The 19,388-nt window shown below is 38.4% G+C and overlaps 1 protein-coding gene across 2 annotated transcripts; it reads right to left on the bottom strand.

Annotated features, from left to right (window-relative positions):
• Positions 1-4,932: 4,932 nt before the first annotated feature.
• DIO2 (iodothyronine deiodinase 2) lies at positions 4,933-17,007 on the bottom strand. Of its 2 annotated transcripts, none has more exons than XM_021542862.3 (2): positions 16,179-17,007; positions 4,933-5,692 (listed from the first exon to the last, which is right to left on the bottom strand). In XM_021542862.3, the coding sequence occupies exons 1-2, from the start codon at positions 16,398-16,400 to the stop codon at positions 5,075-5,077; spliced, it is 840 nt and encodes a 279-aa protein (XP_021398537.1). In that variant the 5' UTR covers positions 16,401-17,007; the 3' UTR covers positions 4,933-5,074. The 2 variants fall into 2 exon arrangements, with proteins under 2 accessions (XP_021398537.1, XP_021398538.1); XM_021542863.3 differs by having other exon boundaries at positions 5,120-5,692.
• Between the last annotated feature and the right edge of the window lie 2,381 nt (positions 17,008-19,388).

Raw genomic sequence — 19,388 nt, 5'->3', positions numbered from 1 at the left:
GCTATTCAGCTGTGGTTTTAATTTATTTTTTTATCTTTTGCCTATACATTAAATGGGAGTGGCATTTATAGCTCATGCATTCATAACCAATTTGCCTAGGTTTCATGTGCTGTCTACAGCTTGGCATGCTTTCTTCAAGTACTTTTTTTTTTTTGAACACTGCAATTCTGTGCAGACTCTACTGTCCTTGTAGCTCTCTGTTTCCCTCCCCTTTACCTTTCTTAAAAGCTGAGAGTAGTAAGATAATAAATTAGCTCTACCACTTATAAGGAACTTTGCTTGCATTGCTCAAGATCTAGTAGTCAGGGTAGCATAAACTTTTATATTAAATATAGGTCTAAGTTTCCTTGGTCAAATGTCAAGATTCCACTGTGTGGAATTAGCAATCAGAAAAAAACACAGAAGACGTAAATTTTCCATTATCATTTATTATAATACAAGACAAACAAATCTAGAAAGCACATTTCATGGAGCACCATATTGTAACAAAATTTTGCTGGCTCTCCTGCAGTGTATTTTTGACATTTAAACAATGACACACACATAGTACACACAGGCACCTACACCACAGTGATCTTATTGACAGACCCAAAGAGACTCCTCTTTCAAATACAGCCACACTAAGGTGTACAGAGGAATGCCAGTGTGAGGGCATCTGAAAGCTAACTGAGTTAATCACTCTTTTGTTAGCAATCTTCATGAGCACACAAGCCTCCTCTGTCTCACCCCGATCCCTCTTCACTGAAGACTCCAATTTGGGCACAACTGATTATGGATTTGTCACAGACATGGTGTCGAGTTGTACAAAACTGGCCAATATTCCCTACCTGACTTCTCTTATTGCTTTGGTTATAATATTGAATTAAAGTTTTAAAAAGTCTTAAATCTATACTCCACATCACAGAAAAGCCACTTTCACACATGCAGAAACGTAACTTCCCTCCGCACACACCTGGATGCATAGCATAAATACCTTTTTGAGAAGTGTTGTAGGCTTCCCCACCAAGATCACCTTCCTAAAAATCACTGCATTTTGTTTTTCAAAGCATTCAGACAGTTGTTCAACAACATATTTCATATATATATATTCTTATTTTTAATAGATGGGGCACGTTTTCCTGCTGCCTTAAATTTATGTCATTGTCTACACAAGGAAAGAGCAAATGCTAGTTTCTCATCTGCACAAAATGCTTTACATTACTTTTCTACAGTGCTAAATACAGATGCTAAGCACAGAACAATGTAGAATGATAGCCCAGAATAGCTTTTTATGTTGCTCAAAATGAAAAATACTGAAAGTTTCCCATACTAATGTTGAGACACAGTATTGTGGTCTCTATTATATACAGTAGCCTTCCAGAATGCTTTCAGGCACCTATTTTGTGAGCTGTTGCTCAACATGTATGTCACACTGGAGCACCTCAAGTAATATGGTATAGTGCCCTGGCACAGTGAGAATGAGAATGAGATAGAAGCAAATCCAGTCTCACAGCAGACTAGACAAGTTTCGCAAAGTAGTAAAATCTCTACCAGGGCCCAAAACAACTGTTATAATAATTTTGGGTAGCTGACATATGGCCACTTAATTATCAATTGAGGATGATTTTCATTTCAAACCTTTTCAAATAAATGTTTTAATTTTGCAAAAACAACCCAAAAAAAACCATTATGTTTCTGTCAGCCTCCTAGAAAATACTTTTCCAGGTTTGTTTTTTTTTTCCCTTTATGCCCATTTTACTTTGAAGAAAACCCTGCTTTCTGACCAGAAGTTTTCTGGGGAAACCTAAGATTTTGCAAAATGTATTTCTGTCTTGATAATCAGTGAGGCTGGAATATCTTTAAATTTTAGGCAGGACAGTTATGGATGTTGCCAAGAAAGAAATGAAGTTATTGTGCATTTTTATTTGTGGAAAATCAATTTGTTTTTCCCATTTACAGGAGCCAATTTTATAATTCCTGCATACTATGTGATGAAGAGGCATCTATTAATTACAAGACAAAATAATGGAAATTCAAAAGCAGAGAATGGACTTGAAAAATAATTGTAACTTTAGATATGCAAATGAGTATTAACAAACTGAATTACTAATTCCGACTCTTTCCTCTGAACTAAAGGTATGTTTCAACAGCTGTGTTAAACATTTGGCTAGCATTTCCCATATAAACAGTTTAGACTTCAACAGTATAATGATGAAACAAAGAAAAGACTTACTAGTTTACGTTTTACAAAGACTATGGAGTTGCTATGGATTAAAAAAGTTTCAGATGACTGAAGAATAGGATATAATAAAGAAAAGATGCTGTGCTGGGTATATCAATACAGATTTTCACTTGGATTAATGTCTACATCTTTACTCACCTGAGTTAAAAGACGGCGTAGCAAAAGCAGAAGTGATTCAGAGACAAGGAAAGAGTATGAATCTGTATAAGAATATGAGTTATTGTTTGTCTTAAACAAACAAAAGTTATGCAAATTTCTATATAGATTATATAATGACTGACAGAAGAAAAATTGGGATCGCTTATGTTTAGTGGTTTAGCATATAACAGCAAGAGATGAGAATGATGTTGAAAAGCAGTCTATTTAAATATGAAAGAAAAAGTCTGTTTTCATTTGGTTTTCTTTAAAATTAAAAGGGATTTTTTTTATTTTAGTAATCCCCACCTCACAAAATATTTAAATCTCAATACCCAGAATCAGCCTCTCATGCGGGATGATGAGACATCAACAATCACTTCAGATGAGGCAAAAACAATATGGGCTGAAGCTAATAAAAATTCTCTAAGTTAAAATTATTGCACCTTCCCCTGAAGCATCTGATACAGTCAGAGGTAGGACACTGGATTAAATAATCATGTAGTTTGGCTATGTTACTGTTTCTATGATTACAGGTTTTAAAAATTCAGTTATATATCCCAGTTAGTCATGAAGATCTGTAACAGTCTTCTGCATTGAGCAACGATTTACAGTAACATTAATGAATAGTAGGACAGGATAATGATTTGTAGTAGTCTTAGACACCATTTATATGTGCACACATATATACACACATACAAAAAATGTATTCTATACATATGAATGCATATATAAATGCACACACAGAGAGACACAGGCCTTCTGAGAAGTGGGGCTCACTGGGAGATCTGACAACTACTCTTTACACCCTTCTCCAATGCACATTACCAACTGTGTAGGTGCATGTGTGTCTATGTTTAACAGAGTGTAGAGGAAAATGTGAGAAGAATGGGAAGCATGAACCTGAGTACGGGAGAAATTACCCATGTTACTGTCATTATTTCAGATCTGTGCTTGAAAACACATTTCCGAATTCCTCCTACATTGGCTAAGTTGACCAAGAGCCAAGCTTAAGGAAATACACAATATTAGTGGGCATTATGAAAATTAAAACACTTATGTATTTTCTATTCTTTTCTATGTCAGCCTCAACACATCATATTCCTGATGATGGGCAGGATGAGAAATTATGAACTAATTTGGTTTTTGCCACTTATTCTGTTTATCTGTTTCATGTTTCTGCCAAAGATGAGAGAAAACTTGGATAGTCCATCTCCATATGGGTTTTCATTTATCAGCTCTAATAGGTTAGCTCATTGTAAATCTGCCTTTTCATCAAACTTGATTAAATAATTCTAGTTTTAGAAATACCTAAACTTAATGTGTACTCTAAGTTCACAGTATCTCTTTTTTAACAATCCATTCCTCATACTCATTCATATAAAAATTCTGCCATCTTTTATTCTTACTCACATTAATTCAAACTATTTGTCCTCCCTGTTTCTCCTCTGGGAAGGTTTTCAAGAACATGAGCAAGACAGACTATCAGCTCATCCAGTAGCAGAACGGTAGCTAATCAATTCTAAGACTGCAAACAACTTAACTTTCTAATTAACATAGATATAAACAAGGTTCAGGTATCTAAGACAGTAAAAGTCAGCATGACTACATTTAACAGGGTAAATGACAGAATAGGTTTCCATTTCAATGAGGTAAAATTGTGCATAAGTTCTCCTGCCCCCAAAATATACCTTCAAGGTCACATTAAAAAAAAAAAAAAAAAAAAAAAAAAAAAAAAAAAAAAGAGAGAGAAATAAGTTATTTTTTTTAAGCTAAAAGTGAAATTACCTTTAATCCTATTGATAGACAGAAAGAGATGGAGGTGGGTAAAGAAACAGAGATGAGGACCAGAGAACTTTGATAAATGTGTGTTGTAGCTCTCAGAACCAAGGATTTGGTTGGCATCAGCTGAGTTTTGTCTCATGGTGCATGCTCTAGATGGTTCTCAATGTTGTGTTATAATTACTCCAGATATTTCCGTTTTCAAATGATAATGGGCTTATTAGATCACATTTATCTTTTTGGTCCAACTCAATAGATTTTAACACCTTTCTCAGCAGGCACAGTCCTGCATGCTGGATACAAACATGTAAGGTAGCATTACATAGTTAATATGCTGTGCAGAGGTGTCTACAGAGAGTACAAATACCTGCAGACAAAGGTTCATCTTGCTCTGAGCAGCCAGTCTGCCTGTGCCAGTCTGCATGTGGTTCCTGAAGTCTCTGAACAATAAATTTTCTACCAAGAGAGGAAAATCGCCACACTGCACTGCATTTGTATGCAAAGCAATTGCAAAACCCCTGCTCCTCTCAGGTCCCTTGAATTGGCCACAGAGGGTAAAGAAGCATTTCTGATGAAATGTACAGCATTGCCTTTCCATGGAATGCCTTCCAAGCAGAAACGCTTTCTGTGCCTCACCCCAGGACTGGGCTTCTGGGAAACCCCAGTCTGCGTCTTCAGGTCTTATCTAACCACCCCACCTGCTTGCCAGCAGCACCTTTTTGGAGAAGTCTGTTTATCTCTTCTGTCCCACAGCAAGAGCAGGAGTGTGATTTTTTTTTTTTCACTTGACAATATTTCTGTGGAGCTAGATTTTTGTTTTATTTTCTTTTACTAGTTAACACTCACTTGACATTGTTATCAAATATGTTCTCCTGCAATCATCTGATTCTTTTTAAACTAGCATATGTTTTCCTTTTTTTTCCCTTTTGCATCACCTTAAAGGGACACATCAGTTGACATAACTCCTGTGGAGAAAGGATTTCATCTTTTGCTGAAGTTTTGTTCCAGCCAAAGCCGGACCTCTTGAAGGTTGTAAAAAAAGGGGCCTTTGCCCCCCAGGTAGGCAATTTTTTGTCTCTGCACAATGCATACTCGCTCAAATGAAACCCCGTAGGCCACATTGGCATTGTTGTCCATGCAGTCAGCCACCACTTGGCACTGAGGTGGCAAGGAAAAGTGCTCTAGGAGCTGGTGAGCAGCTGCACATCTCTCTTCCTGGCTTTTGTGTTTCTTAACTTCGAATGAAGAGGGAGAGATTCCAGGCGCAGCCCAGCCATCTGATGGGTGAGCTTCATCGATGTAGACCAACAGAAAGTCAGCCACACCAGAGAACTCCTCCACCAGCTTGCTGAAGGCTGACAGCTGGCTTGTGAACGGTGGTCAGGTAGCTGAGCCAAAGTTGACCACCAGCGGCCGCTCTGAGTTGGCAAAATCCAGAAGGTGGCATTTGGTTCCACACTTTCCACCAACATTCTTCCAGCTACCACTGCTGCCATCACTCCCCTTGGCTATGTGGATTACACTGGAGTTTGGGGCTTCTCCTCCCAGTTTGACCTGATGGCAGAACAAATTAAAACATAGCAAGTTAGTGTGACTTGTTTGTGCAGTATCCTTATGACTCCTCTCTTCAAACAGTCACCTGTTCAGAGTGCACCTAACAAGTCACATGGGGGCAGGCAGAGCAAATCATCAAAAGCAGCAGCTTCAAAACAGTCATCTTGTCCACCTGCACTCACAGTTCAGGAAAATGTGGCATTTCTGGCAAATATTCTATTTCATTAATGTTAGAAAATTTGATAAGAGGTTTGTTCTGCCCACTACACAATGATGGTCCTGTCCATCATTGTGTATTTGGAGACTTGGATTTGCTTTCAGACAGAATACCTTAAATTTCTTCTCAATGTCCTCTGTGATACATAGGGGTTTTTCCACTGGCATTTCCGTGAGTTCTCTCCACTTGGTTCACATCATCCTTGAAGCTCACTATTCAAAACTTCAATAGTGTTTTCAGTAACTTTCACTATAATCAGACAATTACAATTTGTATAATGAAGTAGCTCACAGACTACATCTGTTTATATATTCTGGATGTTTGCTTTTTATGAGATACCATGACTGTTTTGGAAAAACAGTAGCCTGTTGATTAGAGATTAGCTAATAAGGTGTTATAAAGTCTAGGTCCCTTTTCAGCCCACAACCTACAGTTCAAGCCATTTTTCCAATTCCCGAAAACCATTCTGTGTAATAGTCCTGACTTTCACAACACACAGTGCCTCTCGATTTTGAGATTTGCAGCTTAGTGTATTCTCTTCCATCCTGCAGTCCAAGAATGAAAATATTCAAGAGTACCAAACACAAGAGATCTCTGCAAATGCCCACTTAATATATATATTGCCTTGACAATTAATTATTTAAGATTGTGCTCTCTAAAATTTCTTCTAACCCCTTTGCAGTAATTTCATCAGTGGTTGAGTGACATATCTCCTTCTACTGCAATGTTTCTTTACAAGAAGATTGGGGAAAAAAAACAGCAGGAAGAGGGGAAAATTTGTAACATGGCTGAAGTAGGATGGATGAGGTGAAAATCAACTGTTCTCAGCTCCAACTTAGATCTAACTCAGACCTAACAGTCAGTAGTAGAAAGGTCATTTTGCATGACCATTTCTGTTTGCATGTTTATAGAACAAAAGACAGAATAAAAGCAACTCACAGGAGGGAAATGGCAGAATAAGGTGGTGCCTGCAGAGCTCTCCAAGATCTTTAGCTGATAACTACTATAGAACCACAAAACATTATTGCATAATGCAATTAATTTTGAATGAACCCTGCCTCAGAAATTCCTATGTCTCTGCCTTTAACACAGGGCAATTATCCTTGTATTTTCCTGACTCTTTCTTTCTCTGTCCCCTATTTGATTAGGTTCAGAATTGTTGCTTTGAAGGAAACACACAGGGCCAAAGTCTTTAACATTTTATGTATTTCTTTCTGAAGCTACACTGCAATTAAACTCATGCAGTTGCTGCTGGACACCAAAGGCAAATAGATTGCTGATACTGGATCCTCCATTTCTCCCTCAGAAACCTGACTATCTTGAGCAAAACTGCAGTTATTCGAGGTTCTGCACTATTTCATCAGAATAACAACAGAAGCAAGAGTCTAATCAAAGTTTGTAAGCCATTAATTCTTCCAGACTTCATAACTATATGAGAATGTCTCACAGCATGTTGGCACACAATATGGAGCATTATTTTGACTCTTTTCAATAGGGCATATTGAAACACAGCCATGCCAACATTCCCACTCAGACATCAGCAAGGAAGAGAACTACAGAAAGATGGCCTGAGTCCCACAAATCTCACCAGGCCAAGTATGTGGTGATCATGCCACTGGAAGCAAAGGATATGCAGCTGCAGCACAGTCAAGAGAAACAAGGATGCTCTGGGGAAGCAAAGTCCCTTTTGCCCCCACCCCTATAAACCTCCATCTGCAGCATTGTTATCTTCTAGGGCACTGGTAACAGTTTAAAAAAAGTCTTGCACTTCACCTTTGAAAGCAAGAGGATTGAAGCTGCTGAGTTTAGGACCTGATGTGAGAGTATCCACTGAACTCAAAGAAAGAAAATAACTATATGCCAGGTTTTTGAGAAAAAATGATCTGTCTCGTGAGGCAGGCTCAGAGACTCAGGCTCTTGCATTTAAGAAGTAGCATTAAGCATCTTAAAGTATTTCAAGCTACCTACACCTTAGCAGGTAGTCTTCTGTTCAATTGATCATTTCTCTCTGCCATTGTGTGATGTAGGATAGGTAAAGCAGGAGTAAGGTAACGGGCTGCACTTGAATAAAGAAATACAAGATCATGTGGCACCCATACAATCATTCAATCCAGAAGCCAACTAAACAATTCAGCAATACGTGATAAATTGGTGACTACCACAAAAAGGGCATCTCAAAAAACACAACACATGCATATCTACAGAAACACTCGATCCCTCATCACCTAGAAAGCTTTACTCTTTCTGAACTACCATACCTGCTTTTTCAGAGATAGCTTGCTGATAATGTGCCTTTTGGGCAAAGCCTGACATGTAAGTATTTGTGCTTCATCCAACACCCTAGGTGAATAGTGGGCCTCAGTATTTAAGTGTGTGCTCATCCAGTCAAAGAAAAGTAATGGCATGTCATTTAACTCACAAATCACAATTAAACAATACACTTTGTATTTCTTATATTTGCTCTCACTCTTCAAAGAAAAATAAAGAAGCACCTATGAGTCAGGAAGGAACAGAGCTGCTTAGGACCAAAGAAACATCTGAGCAGCTGTTTCTACTTACACCTCAAGTTTTATTTTAACAAAACTATCATGACTGAAAATATCTAGCCACCACTCTTGAACTGGGAAGCCACAGTTTGCTTCTTGATCATTTTAAGCAGAGAGGCTATATATCATAAGCTCCTCATTACCAGCTCCTCACTCAGGTCTACCAAACCCTTTAGTTTCCTAGGCCAGTTTGCAAACCCTGAACAAATAGACTAATAAAACAGCTTCCAACAGACACCAACTCTTCAAGTCCCATTTAACACTGATACCAAAGAAGACAATATATATTTTCTGTTCTTCAACGATGCAAGTTTGCATTCTGCCTCTCATACTCCTTATGGACTATAAAAATAGATGGAGTTAGGAAACAAAGTACAAAGAAGCCTTTATCCATCTATACAACTATGCATCACCTTAGAGCAGTTTCTCTTCATTTCCCACAGCCATGAAGGAAGTCTCATGGCCGCAGGTTACCTATAATTTTAATTTTTGTTTCTAGGAGTGTTTGTGTTGGGTTTTTTCCCCTTAATGAGACATCCTTGCCAAGCAGGCATTCATGAGGCATTTTCTGCTCTTGTAGAGAAGTAATTAGGTCGGTGCCTTGTTCCATGCCAGTGTCAGGCACTCCAAAAAGCAGCCCTGCCCAGTCGTTAATGCTTGAACATAAGCAGCAGATCCACTAATTGGTCTTGATGAAGCACTGACGTTCCCAAGGGACTGTTTATTTCACCAGACTCTGAACCGATTGACACAGGATGACAATATCATCCTTGCTGATCATCTGCATTGTAGGCCTTGGCCATCTTCTTTGTTGTTATTTATTGAAAGAAAAAATAGCTCTTGGAAAAGAAAATCAATGCAATGAGAAAACAAACAAAAACACTTATGTATTCAGCCAAACTGCTTTTGAAATCCTACACAAAGGCAGGCAAAATATAAATTCTGAGAAACAAACCAGCAGAACTCCCCTCACACGCAATCCAGCACTTCCATAATCACGTACTTTTGTGTGTGAATATTTGGCCATTTGGTGCCAGCATTCTGAATGAGGGAGCAACTGAGCAGCACGCAGGCATCCCCTCCCACACAGCCTGCATGGGACACGCAAGGTAGGCCAGCCAAATCTGCAAGCCAGCCCAGCCATCAGCAGGGGCAACCAGCTACACCAAAGCAGTGACTCACATAATTTGTGAGAAATTTGTGTTTGCCTGACAGCCTGTTCTTAGTCTGCATGCAGAGTGAAAAGGGAACAAGATTGCTGATGTTTAAGCACACAGCCTGCAAAATGAAGGAGGTTTAGGAGAAGGAGAGAAAGCCCTATTCATAAACTGCAGGCTAGAAATAGCACATACTACTAAGTTTGTAGTACATTTTCCATAAGAACTAGGTAAAGCTCCATGGACAAAACATTGTCCCCTTATTTGCCTCTTCTTTTTTCCTTTGCTTTTATCAGCTTCATCATAACCTTCCTGTGCACTGGAATGCTGCTTAAATTCCCTGCATCAGGAATTTTCATACAGTTTGGCAGACTCATCAGGTTGCGTCAACCCCCTAAAAAAAATAGGTGCTGCAAGACAATTCACAATTCAGTTTATGATATTAGTCATTTGAATATGGGCATGTTGTGTTTGGGACTGGAGTACAGTGACTAGCAATTAACTGAATCCCTGCAGCCTTAAGATTTTTTTTTAATTCTCTGCCTTGATTTGATCCCATTCAGCTATCTATAGCTACATCCAAATCATAATTTAACTCTGGTTAGCAAATTCTACAAACTATTATTTTTGTTTTCTTTATTTCATAACCCAGAGTTGTGCAGTTGACAAAAATCACAGAAGACCCTTGTCTGGAGTAGAATAAGGGGTGCAGAAGTTCTTCATTTTTCTTGGGAAGATGGCAACTTGAATTACTTGAATTGGAGAGTAGAGACTAGAAATGGCTCAGGCTTTCTCAGAGTTTTTTTATTTAAGATCAGGTATGTGGAGCTCTCAAAGGAAAGTGAGAAACAAACAAACCAGGCACAGTCCAGATAAAAATAACTAGTCAAATGCTGCTTTCTCTATTTAAAAGCCACCAGTCCCACAAATGAGTATGCATGGCACAAGGAAAGCATAAAGGAGCCTTTTGCCTTGCACTCTTACAGTTAATTTTAGTTCCTGTGATTGAGGAGCCAAGAGCAAGCTTCTTAAGGGCTTTATGTTTCACTCAAGATGGGAGCATGGCCTACTACGCCTTGGCCACAAGGATCTACCTGCACGTGACAGAGGCCTTCACCACATTTTGTTACTCAGCCTGTGAAGGGAATTTGATATTAATTTGGATGATGTTTTTTTTCTTTCTTTTTTACTCATTTTTATGTGTATGAGTACACAGTGGTGGTTTTGACAGAGAGACAGAGCCAGCACTCAAGAACCATGTATGATCCTCTTCCCAAATAGTGCCCACTAACTAAATTTTTGTGTCTATTACAGCAAAAAGGGGTTTTCACAGGGCTTTGACAAGGCAAGTACTCCTTACAGTCATTTGTTCACACATAAGGGTGAAACGGAATAGTGCAAAGAGTTATGGAAGAACTGAATTTAGATCTGTAAATGAAAGTTGATCCCCTAAAATAAAAGGGGATAAGAGCCCATGTGTGACAAAAGTCCTCATATTCCTTTTTCTACTTCGTCTGTTTTGAATGTTTGAACTCTTAAGTTCCATGAGATCAACTGTCTGCTCCTCTTGTTGGGACACTGCCTAGTGCAATGGGTCCCTAGCCTAGGTTGATTCTCAGACACAACTACAACAAACATGATTATATATTAGTAATAATGAGAAAATGAGAAAATTTCAAAACCAAATCCTGTTGAATTTACATTCCCAACTTTGCAGGAGAAGTTTTAACTGTGGTTTGGTTCAGTTTATTGTTTTTCTCACTTCTTTCAAGATTGTTTTCATTTGCCTATGTCAATGAAAACAATCTTGCTACAGTTGAACTTTGTAAAACCAATAAAATATTTTTAATACCACACAATGTCTAGTTCTAAACCCTGAAATTATACAACAGACTTTTTTTCAAATTCCCTTTATCACTGTCAAATGCAGAGAGAGAGAGACTTCCTTACCTTGCCGAACTAAATAAATACTAATAGTAAGTATGGATGTTGTGTCTTTGTTTCAACCTTTAAAACATTTCCCCAAAATGCAAAGAGTTACTGGACAGCCAAAGAGCAGGCAGAGGATCATGCTTTTATATTACTTGCATATATATCTTTGTGATAATGTGCAGCATGCATTTAACATCTAGGGTTTGGGACTGTTTTACTTTGCATTCTGATTTATTTTAGATGATCTACCTACCAGGCAGGAAAAAGCAGCCAAAGGTAATTTAACTGCCTGCATGAAAACCCAGGAAAATCTCACTGGGTGTTTACTGAACCACTCTGCTTGCAGCTACATCCAGAGCTGGGTTTACGCCATGAACCTGGGATCCTGTGCCAGCCATTCCCCTGTTGGGACCGTCATGCCAGAGCTTGCTGCTGGCCCATTCTAAAGGCAGTAAAAAGCTGTACAAGTACACACACACCCACCACCATCCATCACTCGAGATACCAGCATCCCTCTGAGGCCCATGACGCACAGCTACACACATCTCTGTGTGTGTGCATGTGTGCACGTTGCCCCCATAGGTACATCATGGCATTCCTAATTATTGGGCTGCTGCAGGGAGAGGCCATTAAGCCTTCCCTGTGACACCCTCCACTGAGGTGGAGAACAGGGATGATTTCCTCAAGGACAACATTAAAGCCTTCTACTGGAGACCAAGAATGATAGCTTTGCCTTGCTGAAACACAGAGCTCGTATCTGGCACTGGAAAAGCTTCCAGCACAAGGGCTCACCACTGAGTATGTCTAATGGGTACAACCATTTCTTAACCTATTTTAAAAGCATTATAAGATTACCATTTCTCACCTTTGGTATCTTAGATTCATCCCACTACTAAATAAAGCACAGAACTTAGTAGGTAAAAAATCAAGCTTTTAATTTTTTTTTTTTCAAAACTTCTCAAACTTTTTCTTTAGATTTTTGCAGATGTGTGATACATTCAGTATACATGCTTTAAGCTAGAACAAATACCTCACTGGCATTTGTAGAAATGGCCTATGTAAATCATGGTTACACTAACACCCTCCCAAAAAGTCTTGGTTTTTCTCTTGCAATAGCTGTGACTGCATTCATATCTGTATGTATGTGTACATACACACATCTATATGTGTATGCACATAGGGAGAAATGAGAGGGACTGACTGCTGGAAATGTATGCTTACATATCTGTACTTTTGCCTTTTTATACATATATGTATGTACATGTATAGAGACAAAGAGGTATATATATAGATTTTTATACAGGCAAACATATAAAATTGTAAATACCTACAGACACAAACATATATAAAAATAATATTTAAAGCATTTGCAGTCTTTCAATTACAGAAAGTAATCTAACTTGACTACAATCTGTATTTATCTCTGTTATGATGATTAGTTTGGTCCTAAAGACTCCCTTGTAATGTAAGACACACTTGCCTCTTGGAAAATAATAGGATGGTCTATAAATCACAAAGCTGATGCAGTGTAGAAAATATCAACACTGAGTCTGACAGATATTGAACTCAGAGCTAAGGAAGTAAAAAGAAATATATTATTCTTTAGCAAAATTTACATTAAAAATCAAAATAAACAAAAACCCAATTATTTTTATTCCAGTAGGACTTCAAAATGTGGAGAAAACCAGTCATACAGAATGTTCCAATAAAAAAGAACACAGAATATACTCTACATACAATACAACAAACTTTACATTGTTTCCCCACTGATAATGTTAAAATCTTCAAATGTTGCTAGGTAATCTTGTCTATGAAATAATTGCCCTCACAAAAACCCTTGTGCAATAATACTTAATAACAACAAAAAGCCAAAAAAAAAAAAAAAAAAAAAAAAGTTGAAATTTGGATGAGATAGAAGGACAATGAGAAAGTAAATCAGAATAGCTTGTTTGAAACATACTCTAACCATTACAAGATCATATCTTCTACACACTAGCCTTGAAAACATAAATCTGGGACAATGCATGCTTTTGTGGCAAGGTACTTTCTTGCAGTAAGTTTACCTTAATTCAGAATGTAGTATCTACCCACAGTGTAGCTTCCCATAAATTTTTCTTTGAACAGAAATTTTACATAAAGTAAAAATAGCTTTGTGAAAAATATTATGAACTGTACTCAGGAAAAATTCTGTGTAAGTGACACAAAATACAGTAAAACCAAGCACAGTTACTTCTTTGATTCAGTGTTCTAACTGGCAGTCTGTCTGTGGTTATCTCAAACATCTGCAATTCTGCTGTTCTACATGAAAAATGGTGATTTTCTCATAAATACTGCTCAGTGGAATAAGTTTAAGCACCTTTTCAAGTAATTTGTTAATACCTGGTTTCAGCTGGTAAATTGGAGCAACAAATTGGAGTTACAAAGCAGGATATGTTTCAATCTTTTTCAAATCTACCAGTAGAACTTTTCAGATGAAACTTTTTTCCTATTTATTCCTTACAGAAGCAGGAAAAGATTCTCATTTATTGTGGAGGTGATGAGTTTTCTTCCAATATTGCTTCTCAGTTTATTTTGTCCCCTTTACAATTTGATTTCTATACTTATCTTTCTGTGGCAATCAAGAGTCTCCAATGCTCTTCTATCCTTATGGCCCATAATTCTATAAAGTAAAATAGTATTTCCAATAATTGTTGGCTCATTTGTCTTAAGAATAGTTGCCATGAATGGACTTTTTCCTCTTTTTGGAGCGAGGTAATAAAACTTTTTTGTGTTTATATGCATTTTTTTCTGTTGAGTTCATTGAGGCACAGAGTTCATTCTTGGAACCTTATGGCCTGACCGACCTGAACAACCCAGGTGATTTAATCATGATAAGGGAGAGAATAAAGTTACCAAAGTTCAAGGTATGAGTTTCATTGCCAACACCAAAAATAGCAGAGTCACCATACCTGTCACTCCGATCGTTAACATCATGATACTGAAAGAAAGGGAAAGCATGACTTTGGAGACTACAGAAAGGCATGCAGTGTCTTAATTTTAAATAATTGTGTGCAATTTAAGCAAAGAGAGATTGAAAATATGTAATGGATATAAGGTCTCTTACAGCTTCACAACTTCTCCAGACCCCAGGCCACATATAGTTTGCAAATATGGGAACTCGAACTTGACTGTTGCAGTCATGCTACCAACATCCACTGAAGCCTTGACCAAGTCATGTGTTAACTGTCCTGTCTTGCCTTGTCTGTAAAATGGGACCAATTGTGTTCAGTGACCCATTTAACAAGGCCACTGTAAAATTTACTTACTTAAAGTCTATGAAAAGAATAAAAACAAAGACTAGAAGGGCTAGGAGAATAGTGGGCTTCATTCAGCATTATTTTATTTGGGTAGCCAGCTGGATGATTCCTGGGTTGCAGTAAGAGGTTGACCCATTTGGCAAAAGCTAAAGTTATTTATATTTGTCTTACACTGAAAATTAATGTCCCCATGGCTTGAGTTTCAGGCTAAGCAGATGGTATTCCATATCACAAAGCCAGCAAACACCAGCATCATCTTCACATTTTTAGATAAGAGCAAATACAAAGGATATTGTAGGGGTGTGAAAGCAAAGTGAGGGGGAGACAATACAAAAAGGAATATTTCAGAAGAGTATCATTTGTACAGGACCCCTATGACATCACATGGAGTATGTTAAATTAGATGGTCTAAATAGGACAACAAATTAACAGACTAAGCACTGTTTTGAAAGCCACAGGGCTCTGAATCCAGTTCTACTTACTAACTGGGTGGTCTGTGCAAGAAATGTCATGGTTTTGGGTTCACCTTTTCAATCTATAAAAGGGAATTCCAGCTACCTCATGAGACCTGGGCAGTACCACTGGGCAATGTTTGTAAGAAATCTCAAAAGGAAAAGAAAAGTGCATGTTGCATAACTGTTGCTGGCTTTATTAATTTAAATCACCAGGTAGCTGTCCGACAGCTAGTCAAGTTCATTTTTAATCTCTGACATGTCCCTCTGTCACTGCTTTCATGAAGGAAAAAGGTCACTTTTTCAATTTGTGTACAGTTTTACTTGGATACTTCCTCCTATATAAAAGTTAACATATGAGTAATAGAAAATGCCAGTGTAATGACAATGTTTCATTTCTATATTTTACTCTAGGTAAAACAACTCTAGTTACATAGCTAACATCTATCTATGTAGAGATCTATCTGAAGATGCAGTCTTTTTATATCTGAGGATCTCATAAAGCAATGGTAAACTACAGCTGTGAAAACATCTAGAGTATTTTACAATTACTCTTAAACTAAGACCTTGAAAAACTTTAAAAACATAAAGATTATTATTCATGCTCTTGGGGAAACTGAGGCACACCTAAACTAAGTGTCATGGCCAAGGCTGCACAGAGAGTTAGCAGAGGGAGTCAGCAGCTCCGGAATTTCGTGAATCTTTAACCCCGACTTAGAAGTACCTCTCCTTTCAGTTTATACTTCTCCCATCAAGCTTAATGTGAGATAGGTGATGGCTTGCACCTCACAGTGATTCCCTTCCCTTCTTCGCTGACAAGGGGGATGCTCATCCCCGCTGAGCCGCCCCAGCCCCGCCGTCCCCATCCCCATCCCCGGGCACTCACCTGCTTGTAGGCGTCCAGGAGGAAGCTGTTCCAGACGCAGCGCAGCCCCTCCGAGGTCAGCATCCTCCGCCACTCACCGCGCCCAGACTTGGAGCGGCTCAGAAACAGAACCATGTGCTTCAGGAGAATCACAGAGTCATAGAGCGCGAGAAAGAGGCAATTGGAGAAAAAGACCGGCAAGATCTGAAGCGTGATCAACAAATCCACACTTAGCAAACCCATCTTCCTTGCTGTTTCGCTTCAGCCGGATACCTTCAGCTCTCTTTATTGCTCTGTACCCTCATTTAAAAGAGTAAAGCAAAAGGCATTTCAAAAGCCTCATTACCCCTTTCATAGCTGCTCTATTTAAAATAAGCAGAGATAGTTAAGTATGAGCAGGCTGCTTAAAAACATAACTGCACGATATTCATTCAAGTGCAAGCTGCTTATTTTTCAGAAATTTAGATGTTAACAAAAATTCTTCTCTTAACCAGGAGACCTGATTTTGCTGAAGAGAGAGGCAGCTGTTTTTCCAGTTCCCTGCAGTTACAAAATTTAAGCTGAGACTGTTAATTGTTAACTTTCCTGCACTATCCCATTGTTTCTCCGATATTTAAGCACTGAACAGATCTCTTATTTCTGTGTCAGTAAAGCTAGCTACTAGGTGCAACAATACTTTAAAAAAAAAAAAAAGGTTTATGTACATAAACTTTCTGTTCCTTCCTCCCTGCTTCCCTCCCTCTCTTTCCCTCTCTGCCTCCCCCGTCCCCCCCTCCTACTCCGCGTCTCTGTATTCCTGCCTTCCTCCTCTCGCACTCTCTGCTATCTGCCTATGGTGCAAAGTGCTCTCCCCTCTGGAGTCCTAGCTTGCTTCCCTGAAGCCTTTTATACATTCCCTAGCTAATTGCTGCAATAGAGAAATGAAACCCTAATCTTAGCAAAGATCTTGACGTCAATGTAAAAGAGGGCTTTACTTTGGCCAGGACTGCAGTGAATAGAAAAAATGAAATTCTCAAAACTTTTTTTTTTTTTCCCTTAGAGGAGAGAAAAAGAGAGACAGAGCAAGGGTGGAACTTTGCTTTGCTTTGAAAAGGAGAAAATAAAAACCAAATATGTTTCTGAATGTTCTTGCAAATTTTGGAGCAAGTATTTTCATGTAACATGGAAGGTGACACAGCAACAGACTTCTGTTATCAATAGGTTTTTTCTCCTGGTTGGATTTTTTTTTTTTTTTGTCCTTTTTTTTCTTTTATAGGAAGGTCCTCTGAGTTGATGCATCCTAAGAAAGGGCATATTTCTGTAACATTTTTCTCCCACCTGCCTGAAGTATATGTTTAGTGTTTAAATACCTTTTGTTGTTTTCTTGGTAATGTAAGTGAACACCTATAACTGACTTAATCTACTGATGTGTAAGAGAAGGAGATAAGAAAGAGAGAAAATAAGTTTTTTATGGATTTGTGTTTTTGAAGCTAAACTTCCCTGCCTAAAAAATATATGCTTCAGCCTTAAATGCTGTTAAATCAACTGAACTTCAAGGACTTTAATACTCCTATTTAATATTATGGTAACTAGCTTTTGGTTAAAAGCTTGTAAGAAAAAACAGAAGTTTCCTATGGCAGAGCCATTGATACTTTAACAACTGCAAGGATCCCCTTCAGCCCCATGCTGAAGGTTTTTTGTTCATTTGCACTTCTTTGTTTCACCTTTTTAGTCCAATACTTAGTCCTCTTCTCACATGATTTTTTGGGGAGCTACAGTACACACATTTGTTTGGGGTTTTTTTAAATGGTTCTAAATCCCTTAGGTAAAATTTCACTAATTTCCTGTTGCAGATATCCATAAGTTTGGGTTTTAGTGGATGTCTTCACTATATACTTATTAGGCTCTCTTCACCAGATACATTTCATTCCCAGAGATGCCAGCATGATATCTAGTTTCTGTCAACTCACATCCTTGATGAGGAGCACAAACTTAATTCATTAATATATCTTAGTCTTCATCAGTCATCACTGTCTTTTCTCTTCTAGCAAATGCGGAAGGTAAACACCATCTTCCTTACTCTGGGGTCTTTAATTTTCAGACATTGTAATATCACCTGGCCTGTCATTATGCTAGGATGTACACTTCTAGAAAAGGCACCCCATGTCTTGTCTTGTTCTCACTAAAGAAAAGTTTGTTTAGGTAGCTTAACTTTAGGCATTCTCAAAAGACATCACTCAGACAGGATATCTTCCAGCAAATGTTTACTCATAGAAAAAACTTTAAAAGGTTACACACATTAAACCATCGACCTTCTGCATTACTAGCATAAACAAACAAACAAACATAAGAAAAGAATTTATTTTTCAAACTACTTTTTAAGTCAAATGTTGGTGATGACATTGTTCTGTTGCCATAGAAGGATTGCAGACTCACAGATCTGGCTTTATTACTAAAACTTGCAAAAACACGTTATAAGAAGGCATTTATATATCCCCACACATGGATGAGTCAGTGTGCTCATGTTATGTGAGCACAAGACAGGAACAAGGGTCCCCAGAGCTGCTAAACTCGCTTACTGTCTGACCTCGGGCAAGCATATGTAATCACTTGATTACAAGCACTCTTAAGCCTAAGCTACTCCTCTGTAGATTCACCACTAAAAAATACATGATTCTGTCTGGGAAGGTCCCCTTTCTTTATTTTGGGAAGGTCTGTTAAACGGCAGGCCTGGAGATTGTTGATGACAGTGCCAGATGAATCATCAGCCATTGTTTCTGAGAACAGTTTGCAAACAGCTCTGAGGACAGTCCAGCTCAGGCTCTTCCTGTTCCCTGGAGGTAAAGCCAGGCAAGACCTTACCCTGGGAACAAAATGTATTCTGGGTTCCTGTGAAACAACTGCCCCTACCCACAGCATGCTCCATGGGTGAAGAGGTTGTTTGTAAGACAGCTGGAGACCAGTCAGCTACAGGGCTTTGAAGTGCATTGGGAACTGAGCACGAAGCCCACGGAGCACTGGTGGGAGATGGTAGCTCCTATTTACTGGGTCACCTCTCTTACCTATAAAGCTAACTGTGCAGATAGAGTTAAACAGAACTGCAACAGATTGTGTTTGGGAGCGTGAGATTGTGTTAGGTGTTTGTGTCAGTCAAAAAATGGATGATAACTCCCTAATAGAACCATAAAGTCATAAATATTTTGAGCAAATAAATGTAAAAATTTAGTTTTTCTCATTACTGCCTTCAGAGTA

This window comes from Lonchura striata, chromosome 6, assembly GCF_046129695.1.
Source record: "Lonchura striata isolate bLonStr1 chromosome 6, bLonStr1.mat, whole genome shotgun sequence".
Classification (NCBI taxonomy): Eukaryota; Metazoa; Chordata; class Aves; order Passeriformes; family Estrildidae; genus Lonchura; species Lonchura striata.
This window is presented reverse-complemented; position numbering and strand designations above follow the sequence as displayed.